Source organism: Aphelocoma coerulescens, chromosome 8 (assembly GCF_041296385.1).
Source record: "Aphelocoma coerulescens isolate FSJ_1873_10779 chromosome 8, UR_Acoe_1.0, whole genome shotgun sequence".
In the NCBI taxonomy this organism is placed as follows: domain Eukaryota; kingdom Metazoa; phylum Chordata; class Aves; order Passeriformes; family Corvidae; genus Aphelocoma; species Aphelocoma coerulescens.
In genome coordinates this window covers 11,719,084-11,735,985 of record NC_091022.1, presented here as the reverse complement: position 1 = coordinate 11,735,985, position 16,902 = coordinate 11,719,084, and the positions used below count along the sequence as shown (strand labels likewise).

The 16,902-nt window shown below is 43.6% G+C and overlaps 2 protein-coding genes across 7 annotated transcripts in view; one reads left to right on the top strand and one right to left on the bottom strand.

Annotated features, from left to right (window-relative positions):
* Window positions 1-3,207, top strand: part of GPSM2 (G protein signaling modulator 2) — a 28,432-nt gene extending 25,225 nt beyond the window's left edge. For all 3 annotated transcript variants that reach the window (XM_069022461.1, XM_069022463.1, XM_069022462.1), the window contains 3 exons: window positions 457-619; window positions 755-972; window positions 2,469-3,207. In XM_069022461.1, coding sequence (XP_068878562.1) covers window positions 457-619; window positions 755-972; window positions 2,469-2,633 — 546 coding nt within the window. In that variant the 3' untranslated portion in view covers window positions 2,634-3,207. The remainder of the gene's footprint in view (window positions 1-456; window positions 620-754; window positions 973-2,468) is intronic.
* Window positions 478-16,689, bottom strand: CLCC1 (chloride channel CLIC like 1). Of its 4 annotated transcripts, XM_069022465.1 has the most exons (13): window positions 16,530-16,689; window positions 15,667-15,762; window positions 14,695-14,850; window positions 12,864-12,959; window positions 11,900-12,007; window positions 9,280-9,501; window positions 7,965-8,105; window positions 7,107-7,200; window positions 5,893-5,990; window positions 5,670-5,816; window positions 4,794-5,075; window positions 3,990-4,233; window positions 478-601 (listed from the first exon to the last, which is right to left on the bottom strand). In XM_069022465.1, the coding sequence occupies exons 3-12, from the start codon at window positions 14,839-14,841 to the stop codon at window positions 4,027-4,029; spliced, it is 1,542 nt and encodes a 513-aa protein (XP_068878566.1). In that variant the 5' UTR covers window positions 14,842-14,850; window positions 15,667-15,762; window positions 16,530-16,689; the 3' UTR covers window positions 478-601; window positions 3,990-4,026. The 4 variants fall into 4 exon arrangements, with proteins under 4 accessions (XP_068878566.1, XP_068878565.1, XP_068878568.1 ...); XM_069022464.1 differs by lacking the exon at window positions 15,667-15,762; XM_069022467.1 differs by lacking the exon at window positions 15,667-15,762 and having other exon boundaries at window positions 14,710-14,850.
* Between the last annotated feature and the right edge of the window lie 213 nt (window positions 16,690-16,902).

Genomic DNA, 16,902 nt, shown 5'->3' with positions numbered 1-16,902 from the left:
GCAGTGAGAGATATTTTGGACATACTTTTTAGGTTATTATGCTCTTGAGAGAAGTCAGTTCAACATACAAGGACTGAGTCATTTTGTCATAGACCTGAGGAGACAATGACAACTATTCATTGCTGCTCTTGTTTCTTTTTCCTCTCATGGGCATTTGGGGTTTTGTTGGATTAATGGCTGAGGAGGAGTAACTGCAGTTGTACCATGATCAGAGCACTGTTTCTTTCCATTTCAGAGAATGAAACATTTCTAATGTATTTCACTCTCCAAAATGCTGCCCTATCATTAGCATCTCCTCCTATGATATCTGGCTATAGAAGTTGTTGACTAAAAAAATTCATTTAATAAATTTCAGATACACAAATATAAACATATCACTGGACTAAAACTCTGCTGCAGTTGTCCCAGCTGTAGGTACTCTTAAGTTCAAATACCCCTCAATCTTCTCCTTTTCAGAAAAGCAGTCGGGAGACAATGGCAGATGAAGGGTTTTTTGATCTGCTGAGTCGGTTCCAGAGTAACAGGATGGATGATCAGAGGTGCTGCTTCCAGGAGAAGAACAGACTCTCAGCTGCTTCAGTGGCAACATCCTCTACTCCACCTAAAACAATGATAAAATGTAATTTTTTAAAAGTAAAATCTATATTTGACTTGAGTTTTTGCCAAATACTATTATCAAAATGTATTTGCATGCAAGACTCACTACAGCAATGGATTTACCCCTAGGCTAACTTGTTTTGTCTGTCCTGCCCAGCCTTTTCCACGTCCGTGGTGTCCCCGCACACGGATGAGTTCCTGGACCTGCTGGCGAGCTCGCAGAGCCGCCGGCTCGACGACCAGCGCGCCAGCTTCAGCGAGCTGCCCGGGCTGCGGCTCCGGCAGCGCAGCAGCCAGGCCGTGCTGGGCCACCTCATGGCCAGCAACAACAGGGAACTGGATGATGACTTCTTCGATATATTGATTAAATGCCAGGTAAGTGCTTAACAACAAATTCCTCAGCTTCTGTCTCTGGGGCCTTCATTTGTGCCTCCTGCTACTGAATTCCTGCAAGTAAGCCACTTAATCATGTGCTTTGAGATACACATTGATCTGGCAGATAAGGAGGAACATAAGAGAAGAAAAGATTAGGGCTGGAGGTTTTTTTTAAGTTTTGGGATAATTCTTCTTTCTTGGTTTGTCTGTTTGTTTAACTATCCATTGTCTAGTAAGTGTAATTTTGGTATTTATACCATGGTAACTATTAAAAGTAAGAAATGATTAAAAAGTGAAGGAAAACAAGTGAGGCTATTACAAGGAGTGTAAAATGGTTTTAAGTGTTTAGATTTGGCACACTAAGGAGGGCACCTGATAAACCAGCAAGCCTAATTTATCAGCTGAAAGAATTCAGTATCCAGGTTTTGGTGGTAATAGTGGTCATCGTTCCCATGAGGTTAAGTTTAACTGATACAGTTTATAGCAATGTACAGGTGAGGTGACTGATTGTCAATAGAGCACGGTGCGTATACCAATTAGACCAAAAAGAAGTTAATTAAAAAGACGTGCTGGTTTATCTGATGAGTTGATAAGCCCCCCAAAATACAAAATTCAGATGCTGAGTTCTCTAGAGGTCAGTCAGTATGTTAGCCTGGGTGAGAAAGCAGCACCTGGAATTGAACCTTCATTGATGGTGACAGTGTTCATCAACCTGATGGAATATCATGTTCTGTTGTAGCAGCTTGTCTGTTTCCTTCTGTGAGTCAAGCAAAGAATCTAGAAATATTCTGTCTCATTTAGGAATGGAAAAATATTTAATCGCCTCTAATCAGAACAGATGCTCCTGCTTTAAACAAGCTCAGAAGGATTGCTGTCTTTTGAGCCTTTTTGTCTCAAGGGTGCCTGTCCCAGGTCCATCCACCACTGAAAGCTGTGCTTTTCCTCCTGTGGCCACACTGCCATCCAGCAGCAGCCTGTTCCTGTAGAGAACACCCCTTCCCTGCTGTGCCTGTGGCAGCCCCCAGCTGGCAAGGAGGGTGGCTGTGTGAAAGGAGCACAGCCCCCAGCCCAGCAGGGTTTGCGGCAAGGGGCCTTCCCAAACCTCACACCACTGTGGCCATTTCTTAGTACCCATGGAAGGAAAGGAAGCCAACTATCCTTTCTGTTGTTTGAGACTAGAAAGACCCTGTACTAATGCTAAAATTCTTCTTCTAGACAAAGGACACTTAAATCTCATTTTGCAATATTTTAAAGAACTGATCTGGGGGGTTATTTTCAGATCCATGTGGACAAGTGAGTCAGAGGAACCCTTTTATCGACACTTGGACTCAATTTCATTGGGCATGTTTAACTTCAAACAAAACTTAAAAATTCAATCTCTCTACTCACTTTAAACCTGAAAACAAAAGCTTTTAGTAGCTTTTTCACTTAATATTGTTCATTTACTATGTATGTTCCTGTAAATATGCAGCTTTTACTGCTTGGTCTGTCTGTAGGGTTCTAGACTGGACGATCAGAGATGTGCTCCTCCAGGAGCTGCCAAAGGCCCCACTGTACCAGATGAGGATTTTTTCAGCCTGATTTTACGCTCGCAAGGGAAGAGAATGGATGAACAGAGAGTCCACCTACCCTCGGCTATAAAGGGACCCAATTCCAGCTGAAGACCCCCAGAGGCACGTACTGTACAGCAGCACCCAGGGCTTGTTTTGGTTTGCTGGAAAAGCACACTTGCCTTTTTTAAGATGACTACAGTTAGTAACTTTGTCTCCTTTCTCCTGGTTTTTCACAGAAATAGCAGCAGCATCACGCTCCTGAGCAGTAGTTCTAGAGTTGTCCCTGCTCCTCCTGCAGGTGGCAGCTGCTTTAAGAGCAGTGTCTGAGGTACTGGGTCTCCCTCTTGTTTCTAGTCTATCAGAATTATGATGATTTTTTTTCTCTGTCAATTCTCTCATTGCTCAAGTGGATTCTACCGCTGTCTCAATCTAGTATAAGACCTAAATTTTTATGTTCTTTTTAAAGAAAACTTGATTTTTTTTCCCCTGATTTGTACCTCCTGAAAAAAGGTCCTGTTTTCTTTTATACTTTTTTAAAAAAATAAGTAAAAAAAAAAAAAAAGGAGAAATAGCTTCAGTATTTAGTCTCTTTGCAGAAACACAGTTTGGAAGAAACAATCATTTCTATATGAAAATTAAGCCCTAGTTTTAATTCTGTTTAATAAAGAACAGATTTTTGAAACATGATGGGTTTTTTGGTAATATTTAGTTAACTGTTTCCCACATTAATTCAGAACAGTTTTGCAATCAGCAGAAGTTTTCAAGGGGTACTTACGTTCAAGAGACAGCTGCTCATGCTGCTCTGCAGCTTGCGTGGTACCTGCCCATGCACCAGGCATCACAGGGGTGGTGGGCACTGGGCACCAGTTCACACAGGCCTGGGGCAGTTCCTGCAGCACCTCAATTTCCAGAGTCACACACAGCTGCTGCCTCCTGTACCTGACCTCACCTCCTCTCCTGCTATGGCAAAGGACAGGCTGTGCTGGGAGAGTTCTGGGGACCAACCACTGGAATGTCCCCAGGGTAGTTCCTGGTCCTTGCCTTAAAAACCACTGCTACAACATCAGGTTCTCACTCTCTGCAAATCATTACACCAGGAGGAAAGCTGTAGGCTGTCCTACAACCCAGGTGACAAGAAGCAAACTGATTTTAAAGAACATAAACCTAAAGACAGACCTGAGACATATGAGCTGGGAATTAGTATTATGGGAATTACTCAAAACTTACTACACAAACCTTATTTCCAACAAGCAGCAACGCTCCACGAGCCTGGGGTTTTTTGGCCACTTAAAGGCCTATCATCTTACTTAACACCTTTATTTCAGATTCCAGACACGGTACATCTACTCACTCTCCCAGATTTTACAACCTCACCTTCCAGCTTGCTGTTGTTCTCTCTTCTACACTTGAGAATGAGAGCAGAATTAGCAAGCACACGATAAGTAAAGATTAGAGAAAACTTACGAAGAGCTTGGGTCTTCCTTAGTCTCTTTCCTGGGAGTCATGTAAAACACTTTTTCTTCTCTTCAGATGGTTCCATAGCAGAACTTTTCCCTTCTAGGTTTCTATTAGGGTCACCATTTTCTCCAGTCTCTCCCTCTGCTTTATCTGTCTCCTGTTTTTGCTGCTCAAGTGCAGGTTCTTCATTACAGTTTTCAGCTTTGAGATTTCCAAGTCTATGCACTTCAGATTCAGTGTACAATCTGTTCTGCAAAAAAATAGTAACAATCCATTAATTAAGCAGTCTAAAGTGACAGCACCTATTGTTTCAAGTGCATCCCAGCTCAGGGGGCAGAGCTCATCCAAAGCATGACAAGGATATTTTTTCCTGGGGAAACAGAACCTGTAAATAATTTAGAGTATAAATGTGGTTTGAATTTTCTATAGTTAACAGGAAAGTCAGCCCTGCTTTCTTCCCCTTTTTCCGTGGGTTATCATGATTGCCCAGGCTGACCCACGTACTGATCTCTCAAAACTGAAGTTGTCTTTACTTTAAAGAGTTTTAATTCAGTAGTTTCCTGCCACAGTTAGCCATTGCAAGGTATTTTTCCAGAAGAAACACATCCAAGACACCTCTATCAAACTGTTCTTAGGGGAATGTGTACTTCCTTAATTCCTCTCTCTCCCACATCTGGGTTAAGCTTCTTGTTTAAAGGTGTTCTAGCAGGTGCCATTGCAATCTGTTCAGTTTAATGCCATCTCCCAGAGCACCAGGAGTCACAGCAGGTGCTGGTCTGGGGGACTCTGGTCCCTGGGGGACTCTGGTACCTGTGCATCCGGCTCATCACTGGTGTGTGCCGTGTCCGGGCTCCTGCTGCCATTGCCCGGTCTTGCTGTCGGGAGAGGCCTTGTGGAGGCATCCCCTCTGTCCTGGTGGCCTCTGGGGACAGAAGGATGCTTCTGCAAGTAATACTCATCTGCTGGCCTCCCATCGTACTGCCCGAAGGCTATTTGCTCCTGCTGACTGGCAGGCAGAGGAGGACTTTTCTTCTGAGAAGACGTTAAGTATCTTAATGCAGACACTGATGATCCTGCACCATAGCAAAAAGCCTGGGGGAGAGGAAAAAAAAACAAATTGAGCAAAACACCAAATATCTGCAGCCTATAGTTTTCGCACAGATTTCAGTGTCACATATCTGAAACACTCTGGAAGAAAAGCTCAGGTGAAGAAAACAGCTCCAATTCCAACATTCTACAGTCTGACCATGCTGCAGGAACTGTTGGGCTGGATGCAGTTCCTTCTTGGTGCTACATTAAAGATGTTTAAGGCTCTAACTCAATGCTTTTGTGTACAAAATGCCAACTAGATGCCTCACTGTGTAATGACTCGAAGAAATGGGAACTAAGGTGCAATAATCTGTCAGAGAGTCTAAGATTTTAAGCAGTTCAACGCTATTATATCCCACTTGGGGAGTGGGAGAAGAATATGGTTTGAATACAAAACTTGGCTATTTTAATTCCTAGACCAATTGTAGTATGAACCCTTTGTCAAGAAAAAATTTAGAAGTAGAAGTAATTTCATTTGTACTAAGAAATCTGTTCAGCTGTACAAATAAGTAAGTAATATAATAGATAATACTTAAATACATTTAATATATGAAAAATAAAATGGAGCTTTTAAATAGAAGAGAAATGTATACAAACCAGGACAGCCAGAGCCATCATAATGAGCACTGGAACCTGCAGAATTAATGGTATCTCCTTCATAAGTGCCTTGATGAACTCACCAATACCTTGTCCTACGTGCTTCAAAGGCTCAGTTACAAAGTTAGTGAAAGTTAGTGCCAAGGCCTAGAAAAATACAAACAACAAATCAGTGTTGTCACACAAACAACAAACATGAACAGTCGCATTGGGCTTGGCATACCTTTGTTGGTGGAACCAGCAAAATAGGATTTACAAGCAGAGTTTCATAGTACTTCTGACAGGGATCGTTCTGAAACGTCCATGTACTTCTAAGCCATTCTGAAGTCAAAGCAGAGACATATTTTTACTACTTAAAAATACATTTTGTGACACAGCAGTAATACAGAAAGTAGCATTTCAGTTACAGATGGAAGAGAACTCTTCTAGATATGGTTCAAAACTGAGATTTATTTTTACACATCTGAGATTAGCTTGGCAGTACAGTTTATCCAGTCATGGGGATGCAGGAAGGAGAGGGAAGGCTGGAAAGAAAAGAAGAGAACCTGAAGTTTTGCCATGTATAATCAAGAAAGCTCTTTAGGTGAGCTTAGTACCCCAGAAGCCTCAGGGAAAAAAAGTCACATCTGTGGAAACTATGAACTTGCACACTGTTCACAGCTACTGACACAGCATCATTCCTGTGTTATTGCTCATCTGCCAGTCTGCAGGAGATTGAAATTGTCTATTTTGCTTGCTAGATTCAAGGGTCTATTTTAGTTACAAGCAGAAAATCTTCTTAAGGGAATTTTTACGATATAAACAAGTGATTTATGACATCAGTGTTTCTGTAGTTTGGTTTTACTGCAGTCAGAACATAAATCATTAACATTTATCAAAAACAGATCAGAGTCAAGAAATTACAAAGGGAAGACCATAACAAGCACTCTGTAAGAGCTGCCACCCTTCATCTACTTGCTATAGCACTGGATATAAAGAACAGCTAATAAAAAAATCAGCTTTCTTTTTTTTAGTATTTTACAGCTTTCTCTGTAAAATACTAACACTTGAGTAAACAATTACAGATCCAATTCCTGAAATCCATTGTATTCACAGGCCTGATACATGAAAAAAAAAAATCCTTGTCCTGAACTCTGCCTGCCTGTCTTCAGTAAATGGCACTGAATGGTACTGGGGACAGTGGCTGGGGAAACACGGGGAAGTTACAAGAAAAAGACTAACACCATGACATGCTCCAAGTACAGTGCTGTCATCAGCTCTCCTCCCAAGGCCTAGAAGACAAAGTCCTATGGGATGGAAAAAGGGTAACACCACATAATCATGTACTGAAGAAAATTCCCTGTACTAGTCATGAAGAAATTAGAATATTCTGGGATACAGTGAATTGATATTTTGTGATCTTAACTACTACTGCAAAGTACCAACACAAGTACTCACGGATAAGACTTCCCCGCCAGTCCAGCTTCTCCTCACAGACATTATCAAACTGCCCCATCTTGGCAATCTCTGCCTGGTGCTGAGCAAAAGCCAGCTGCAGGAACAGCAGGGATGGGAAACACACAGTGAGCAGGCTGCAGCCACGAATGCTGCTCCTCAGCTATCTGTGTTTGCTCTCAGCAGGCCTGGGATAGTTCCCCATGTAAGTGAGAATTTCCCCATTGTCCCCTTGTAATGGCAATTCCCCATGTAATATGTATTTAGAAAAGTCTTCTTCTTTAGAAAAGTGGCATTCCACTCCTGTGCCAGAGCCATCCCACTCCAGCACTCTGCTATCCCTGGGTTTGACAAGCTGCAGCTCAATCCTGATGATAAGATGTGAGGGGCAGATTTTGTGGTGGGGCTATGATCTGGTAGCTTAAATTCCTCCTCAATAAAACTGATCCTATTTTACCATCAGCCACTTCATCACCATTAATGAAGCATTTATGTGGCCTATTGCAATAAACACACTTTCTGCCAGGGAATTTTAAGAAAAAACCTCCTCATAATGTATTTCTGTATAACTTATACAGAACTGTATAACTTTAGTTAGAGGTCACATCTGCCTTGCCCACGTGGTGAAATCAGAGTTCTAGTGCTCTCTGAATTTTGTGCACCTCTACAGCAAGATAAAGTTGTCAGGGTTTCTTTTGTTAAGCCTAACACACCCATAAACATATAAAATAAAATGTTTATCCATTTATTTTGCAGTTAATTAAGAGCTTTATGTAAACTAACCAAAGGAACTAAGTAACCGTAACTCCTTCTTAACTGTAAAGTTTTAAGCCAAAAAGCCATTAGGATTACAGAACTTACCTTATACAAGTAAAGCCAATTCCATGCAAAACTGATGAAAAAGCTTATTAATAAAAAACGTTTTAGCTGAACAAACCAAAGAATACGTGTCCAGACTTCTGTAGCTATTACAATTACAATGCACGCAAAGCACAACAGTAGCTGAAAAAGAAAAGAGGAAAAAATTATGACCCACATTTGGAATTTTCCAAGCTTACTGACAGGACACATGAAGAAACTTCCAACTTTTGTTTTTACTAGTGTCATTTACACAATAGCTGAGAAGTTTTTCCTCAGTTCCACAGCCCATCTGTACAAGACAGAACAGTTTTGAGGCAGTACTAGTATTCATTCCTATCACATCCTTACATTGCAATTGCTCACTTGCTTCTTGTGATATTTAGTTATTTCTTCCTTAGGATGTTTGTTACATTAGCAACCCCACTTCTAAATTATCAAATTACTGTCAGTCAGTGCTTGAGCAGTTTGTGTCTGCCATGAACCACAGAACAAAGCTGCCAACTCCTGCACTTTGGTTAAGAGACAAAGTTACAGTTTGGGTACCAGCAGCAAGACTTCAGAGAAGCACTTCAGTGTCTTTCCACCTGAGGACCCCTGTCAGAGGTTACTGACAGCTTGCTTTTGTCATCTTGGCTTCCAGGGACCCCTCAGATCTAGACAGGCTACATGCAACATTATGTCAGCATAAAACATTAGCATATTTTGAATCGTAAAGATTTATTCAGAAAGCTTCAGCTTATTAGAGATCCTCAGCTTAGCACTTTATAATTCCCAGAGTCATCCTTTCCTCTCCAACACTACACAATTTTTTCCACAAAATTTGCAGAAGCCTCTGACCTATATGAGTTCAAATATATACTTGGCTCAATATAAATACATTCCAACTCTAGCAGAAACCAACAGATTCAACATCTACATGAACAAGAGACAAACCTGGAAAATCTATAATGCATGAGGTATCAGCTCTAATGATAAGAAAGTGCTAGAGCATAATGAGTCTGGCAACACAGATATAAAAGACAAGAAAAAAAAGCACACCAGAAAAAAACCCCAAACCAAAGCTACAATAAGAGCAGATGACCACACAAATAAAAAACTTGAATTCCTTCTTAAGCAAATACATCCTTCAGCAACCATAAAAGAAAAGTGACTTACTGAAAGTATAACGGAAAGGACTGCTTTATATGTGGAGTTAAGATGGAGTTTATATGATGAAGTTAAGTTATATGTGGAGTTAATATCAATTGACTAGCCTTACACAGAGAAACCAAAGAAAACAGCAATTAAAACAAACAATCAACCTTCATTCTCTTACCAAAAACAAATTATATAGATCAATTCCAAAAGCATCTTCAAATCTCCACTTCCAAGCTTGATCATCATGGTGTTTAAAATTTATCAAAATATCACTCAGTGCCTCATCCAGGGCACCTGGCTGCCAGGCTTCCTCATTGACAAACCTAAGGATCTCCACATACGTCTGTCTTGTAAGAATGATCTCAGCATCGTAATGAACATTGCCCACGTTTTCCTCAGGCTGAATTCAAAGCAAAGCAAAACAATGGTTAAAAGCTTTTATTTGGAAATAGAAGTGCATCCCTAGGCAAAAACCTATCATATTCATTCTGTACCAGCACCCTTCAGAAGCAGACTGCAGGATGAAAACATGGGACAGGGGGCACACTATGATCCTATAACCTTTTTGTTCATCTAAACTACATGAAACACAAATCAATTGGTTTGTAATCCTTCAATTCTACAGCAAAAACCCTAAAAAAATAAAGTGAATTATCTCACCTGTCACTAAAATTTCAGAACCAGTGCTCATTGCTCATTAACAAGTAATAATTACATATGCACTACGTGTGCTTCAGTCATGACTAGATAATACAGATGTAAGCTATTAAATACTAAAATAAGTTTTACACTGCTAAATATGTTCCTTATTTAACATTACTAAAAATAATTTCTAAATGATTACTAAAAATCAATTCTACCTCTGAATAGAAAAAATCTCCAAAGACAATAAAGTGCCCAGCCAAAAGCTAAAGTATCATGCAGCCACTCCCTCCAATATCCCTCCTGCTGGGAAGAAGAATCAGAAAAAAGGTAAACCTCATGAGCTGAGACAAGAACAGTTTAATAAACTGAAACAAAATAAAATGTGATGGTAATAATACTATAGTCATGAAAAAGAGAGAAAGAAGGAAGTAAAACCCAGAGGAACAAGTGATGCACAATACAACTGCTCCCTTAGCCCAGCCTATCCTCCAGCAGCAATCAGCCCCTCCCAGTCAACTTCCCCATTTCATCCTGAGCACAACAGCCATGGTTTGCAACATCCCTGTGGCCAGCTCAGCTCAGCTGTCCTGGCCACGCTCCCCCACAGCTCCTCCTGCACCTCCTCGCTGGCACAAAGCTCTGAGAAGTCCTTGACTTAGAGAAAGCACCACTGAAGAAACAACTGAAACACCAGTGTGTTATCAACAGTGCTCCCACTGAATCCAAAACACAGCACTGCATCAGCTACCAGGAAGAAATTTCACTCTGTCCCAGCTGAAACCACTGCATAAAGAGAGTAATAAGGTGATTCTTATATAGAAACTCTTAACAAGCTAATATTGCTTGATAGTTAGAATCACAGAATGGTCTGGGTTGGAAGGGACCTTAAAGATCATCTAGTTCCAATCCCCCACCATGGTCAGGGACACCTCCCACTAGACCACACTGCTGAAAGCCCCATCCAGCCTGGCCTTGAATGCTTCCAGGGATGGGGGACCCACAACTTCTCCGGACAACTTCTTCCAGTGCCTCACCACCTTCACAACAAAGAATTTCTTCCCAATATCTAATCTAAACCTCCTCTCTTTCAGTTTAAAGCCATTCCCTCTTGTCCTAGCACTGCCTACCCTTGTAAAAAGCCCCTCTTATAAGGTCCCCCTTTAGGTACTCAAAGGGTCTCTAAGGTCTCTCCAGAGCCTTCTCTTCTCCAGGCTGAACAGCCCCAGCTCTCTCAGCCTGTTTTTGTAGGAGAGGTGCTCCAGACCTCTGAGAATCTTTGTGGCCTCCTCTGGAGTTGGTCCAACAGGTCCATATTCTTCTCTGCACTGCAGACCCCAGGGCTGGACACACCAGAGCAGAGCAGAGGGGCATAATCCCCTCCCCACTCTGCTGCCCACACTGCTTTGGATGCAGCCCAGGGTGCTTTGGTTTTCTGGGCTGCAAGCTCACATTGCCAGGTTCACCAGCACTCCCAAGTCTTTCTCCCCAGGGACAGTCTCAATCCATTCTCCACCTAAGCCTGTATTTGTGCCTGGGATTGCCCCGACACATGTACAGAACCTTGCATTTGGTCTCACTGAACTTCATGAAGTTTGCATGGACTCACCTCTCAAGCCTGTCAGGGTCCCTCTGGATGGCATCCCTTCCTTGTGAGTATTGCCCTCAGCCAGGTTTAATTCTATCTGGGCTTTAGCTTTCCTACCCTGATCCCTGTCCCTGCTTGGACAATTTCTCTGTACTCCCTCCCATGCTACCTCGTCCTCGCTCCCACCCTCTGCAGGTTAACATGGTAGAGCTACAATACAGGCCTTAAAAATCTGCAACAACCCAAATCTAGCTCCTTCCAGTTTCCAGCTACTAACATAAGCAGAACAAGGAGCTTCTATAGCTGCATCCCAGCAACAGATGTTTAGATACACTGAAATCACACAGCCTTCCTTTGGATGCTGTACAGATCAAATGGCAACTGTGTCTCCTCAGCAGTACTGGATGCACATACTTGTATCATCTTGTCCTTTGCCAATCAGTTCCCTTCATTTCATTTAAAGTACACCAGCATAATTAATCAATGCTTGGTAACTGGAAGCTACATGAAGCAGTACTATGAATTCATTCTAATTAACTATTTTTTTAATGACTATTCAAATACTTACAAGGCCAAGTTTTCCAGCTTCATTTAAAATCTTATTCAAGTATCGCTTAAAAATATAAAAGCTGCGGCTTTCATGTGATTTGGCAATCATCGTCTCACATTCTGCAATCTGCAATTGTGAAAAAGACACTTTTATTCACTTTGCTCAAACCAGCTTCTTCATAGGAGCATACCAACATTAAACTCAGGATTAACAGGGGCACTTCTAAACTTCTTTATTTTAGCAATGATCCTATGATTAGTATGCCAGATAAAAAGCGTATGCAGTTGCTGAAGACACTACTTTCCATGGGACTGGCCAGTACTGGAGATTTCACATCTGCTAGGAATATTCAAATCCTGACCTCAGTAAGGCTAGAAACAAATGTGAACATCTGGATCTCCTTGCATTTAAAGTTTGCATTGGGGGGGGGGGGACGGGGGGGGAAGAGAACTGCCAAAGATCCTACGTAGCTAAAACACCACTAAAATGACACACATCCCACTGGGTATCCAAATGGCTGAGGGCAGCGAGTGCCCCAGGGTCCACACAAGCATCCCCACACCCTGGGAGGGGGTCTGAGAGCAGCTCCTCAGAGCTGTACCACTGCACACTGCCCTGGTCTCTATGCCCACAACCCGCCCCTTATAATCAAACAGGACTGAACAGCTTGACAGCATGGGGTAACATCAGCACCACACCTTTAAACTGTTGACACTGGACAGAAGCCCTAGCTCCTATCGATTTTGTTACGTTATAAAACAAACCTTTGTAGGCAGAACAACAACTTGAAATTGAATTAAACCACTTTCAGTCTCTCCTCTGCACAGAGGTTACCCCTCCATAAAGCATAAATTATGCCAGCAATGCACTTGTTTGATACTATCCAGAAGAGCATCATCAAAAAGCACAAACTATAAACCACTGGAAAGTGTCTGAACTAATAAAAAAAAAAAAAACACTGGAAATTGACCGAAGAACAAACCTTGTGTTGCAAGGAATCTATTACCCTGGAACAACTTTGTGAGACTTCAGTACTGACTGTATCCAGAGCCTTATCCTCAGAGTCATGATAGTTTCCCTAAAATTACAGAAGAAAAACATTTTTAGAATCCAACAATTTGACCAACATGCCCTGCTACACCTCTACAGTCACATCACTTCAGAAGGACCAAAGGAGCTAAAAACTGAGTGCAGATCTTTGCTGCTAATACTCTCCCAATGACACTCCAGCTGCCTCTCTGCTGTTATTTTAGGCTCCAGACAGAGAACTGCTTTGAGTTTATCTAAATGCATGCAGAAGGTGAGATCGTGCCTGTCCTCCCCCACCTGCCCTTTTCCCTCCTTCGAGCGCTGGTGATCCACTAAGTGCATCAGATTAGATAATGGCACTGGCTAAAAACTGACTCAGCAGGCAAAGGGGCAGTTTCCAGCCAGGCAAACTCCCAGTCCAGCTGGCCACGCCACCAGCCAGACTGCAAGTAAACACAAACCCCATTTGGGGCTGCCTGCCTTTCTTTGCTCCAGAACACTGTGTTTCCTGTTCATTACTCAGACTCAGTTTTGGCAGTGCTGCTTCTACACAACCAGGTGTGCACACTGAGGGAAGTCTCCACGGGGAAGCACAACAGCACATGAATCAGTGAACTCATGCTGAAACGAAGTTTGGTTTTGAAGGCTTGGGCAGCCCACACAGCCTACCCACCTAAAAACTCACTGCAGAGCAGAAAAGAAATCCTGAAAAGATGGATTAAGACAAAGTAGTAATCTTTTTTTCCTTTATTATGTAGTTCTATTTTTGTGGGAGACAACAATAAAGCTACTACTTTTTTAATAAAAGCTGAAGCAGTTGGGCTCCAGGCTTAAAGACTCCAAAGCTTGCTGCTGCATCTTAGGGATGCTAATGATTATCAGGTGGACTTAGAGCAGCTGGAAGCTGATGAGGAAAGCTGTGGAGAGCAATAATGCACTCTGCATTTTTTAAGCTTCAGAGGATTATGTTCTGTAGTGTTTAAACAGTATTACTGAAGACTGTAAAGCCAAACTTGAAAGGTGAATAATGGCAAAAATCAAGGGTGCCCATACAACCACCCCCAGTTTACAGTGCCATGTGTACACATATGCACTAGATAACCAACATGCATCTCATGATATTTAGAGTCAGTTCCTCATACAAGGCAACAGAGACAATTCACCTTGTTAAAACTAATTTTTTTCCTACTTCATCTTGTCTTCAATGTTAAGGAATCATTAAAAGTACAGCACTCAATTCTATTCTGATCTTCCTTCTGAAAACCGAGACCCAGCATTACAAAACACCATGGACTTTCACAATAGTCTCACACGAGAAATGGGAAACTGGTTCCTACTGCTGGGAAACTGGTTAATTAAAATAAAATATAATAATTAACTCCCCCAACTTTTATCAGTTAGGAACCTGATTTCCAAGATATTTAGCACTATACTTGAGAAACTAGCAAGAGCTGCTTAACCCAGTCCTTCCCAGAGCAGTAACTTGTGGTGCCACAACCTGCACAAATCAAGCACCACCGATGAAAATACAAAAAGCCTGCTTGATATGACTTGATCTGAGTGCAACAGAAGCTCATCAGGAAAACGTCTTGAGCTAATTACAGTAATATAGATCTCAATTTCTTTCCTTGCAATTTTAACCATGGACACACAAGACTTTTCTGTGAATGGATTCAGGTACAACATAATAATCCCTTAAAAACACCGTACTACTATCATTATCTACTATCACCATTTAAGAGCAATCTTCCAAAAGCACGTGGCTGTTTGAGAGAGACACGTACCCTTTCTTCTTCTACCTTGTAAGGTCTTCTCATTGTTCCTGATGCTGCATCATAATTGAGCATATCCGTGGGGTCAATCCATTCATCTTCTTGAACTTTACAGCTCCCTGTCAGCATAACTGCACACAATACCAAAGGAAACAGCATCCTGTATCACTGAATATAACAAGAAATTCAGGTGTTTAGGTCAGGGTGTAACATGCTGTATGAAAAAAATGAAACAATCTTACATGAAAAAAGTACAAGTGATGCTTTTTAAAAACTCAGTTCTCCATTAAGCAGGTTTAAATTCACTCCCATATTTTTCCCCAACGAAAATGTTGGCAATAATATGCAAAAATTAAACTGTATTAAACGAGTGGCTCAATACCCCAGACTTTGTTATCAGCAGGTGTGTAGCACAGAGTTCAGCACTGCTAAATATGATAAACCATGCAGAACTCCATGACGAGCGTATTGTGTTAAGAGTAACACAGTTCTTTCCGCCACATTAAGAAGAAGAAGATTTAGCAGAAAATAAACTTCCTCAAATATGAGAGGGGCTGGGGGTGGTTGTGCTTTGATTCTGAGAAATCGCCAATTCAGCACTAAAAAAGGAAGCACAGAGCCGGTGCAGCACTGTGAGTCCAGTCACTTTCAATAGGAACTACCACAATCACAGATTCACAAACAGCATGACAGACACACTGTAAGGCTGGTCATGCCCAACAAACTCTCCTGGCCAAACCACAGTCTGGAAACCTTCAACAACCCTCAGGTGCAAAATACTGTCATTTGTTGGGCAACAAAAATGCAACTTCTTGCTGGATTGTCAGTGATAAACACACTGTCTGCAGCAGCACGTGAACACAAAAAATATGAGCAATTAACCAGCAACAAATACGTTACAGTGAGAGATGACTGAAAGCACAATCACAAACAGAAGCTGCCTCTCTGAATTTCCTGAGGGATCACTCTGTGTTTGAGCCTTACCCAACAGGCATTCCTATGGGGGAGGAGAGAGGCACAGCCCGCCGACAGTCCCAGGATACAAAGGTGGAGTCTCCTCTGACCTCCGCCCCTCTCAACCTGTATTTATATTGTTTTTTTTGACGGAGGATAAAAGGTGGAGTTTCAGTTGATGACATTTCATATTTAGGTGCAGTTTAAGGGACTTCATCCATACATGGAAAGCATGTACATGTCTTACTTCATTAGCATACGTTGCGGTATATGTATGGTATGTATTTTCGAGTTAACAGAGAAACGTTCAGGTTTTGGTCACCTTTTGGGTCATTCCTTTGGCTTAGTTCCCCTTGCCTGCATTGTTTTAAAAAGAGCATGGCCACAACACCTCCTGCCGCTCCACCATCCTTTGTTCCCTCTCCGAGCTCCCTCAGAGATCCTGCTCCTAAGGGTGCAGGCAGCTCGTCCCTGGAGAACTACTGCCAATGCGAACACTCCTCCTTGCTGAACTTTGGTTTTCAGTATTTTTCCACAAATGGGCCAGCGCGACCGTCATGTAGAACTCACCCTGGCCAGATCTGCAGGGACATTCCTGCCCTGCCCGGTGCCACGGCCTGGTCCCCTCGGTGCGGCTCCGCCAGGCCCCGGGCCCCGCTCTGGCCCAGCCCAGGCCGGCACTGCCGCCCGAGCGCTGCAGGAGCCAACAGGGCCACAGAGAAGCAGCCCCGCCAGCTTCTTCCCTGCCTTCGCCTCCTTCCCGTCAGCACTGACATCGCGCTCCGCCAGGACACGGAGCCCTCAGTCCCTCCCCACTTCCTCGCCCGGACACCGCGCAGGCCCCGGTCAGCGGCGCCCGCCCCGCCCGCAGCCCCGCTCGCCGCCCGCGGTACCTGAAAGGCCGCGGGACTCCCGGCGTTCAGCCGGCGCGTTCAGCCGGCGCGGGGCCGCCCCGGCACTGCCCAGCCCGGGGGCACGCTCCGCCCGCAAAGCGCCGGGGAGCAGCGGCCGCGGAGGCGCCGCCCGGCCCTGAGGCGCCGTCTCGCGCTGCGGGCCCCGCCCCGGCCCGGCCCCGCCCAGAGGCCGCAGCAGCAGCAGCAGCACCGCCCCGAGCCCGCCCGGCCCCGCCCCGAGCCCGCCCGGCCCCGCCCCGAGCCCGCCCGGCCCCGCCCCGAGCCCGCCCGGCCCCGCCCCGAGCCCGCCCGGCCCCGCCCCGAGCCCGCCCGGCCCCGCCCCGAGCCCGCCCGGCCCGGAGCGCGGAGCCGC

Coding starts and splice junctions, on each gene's coding strand:
- CLCC1 (XM_069022465.1), bottom strand. CDS start 14,841: ATGCTGTTTCCTTTGGTATTGTGTGCAGTTATGCTGACAGGGAGCTGT. Junction 5,991..7,106: donor CTGGCGGGGAAGTCTTATCC/GTGAGTACTTGT, acceptor CTTTGACTTCAG/AATGGCTTAGAAGTACATGG. Junction 5,817..5,892: donor TGCTGGTTCCACCAACAAAG/GTATGCCAAGCC, acceptor GTATTTTTCTAG/GCCTTGGCACTAACTTTCAC.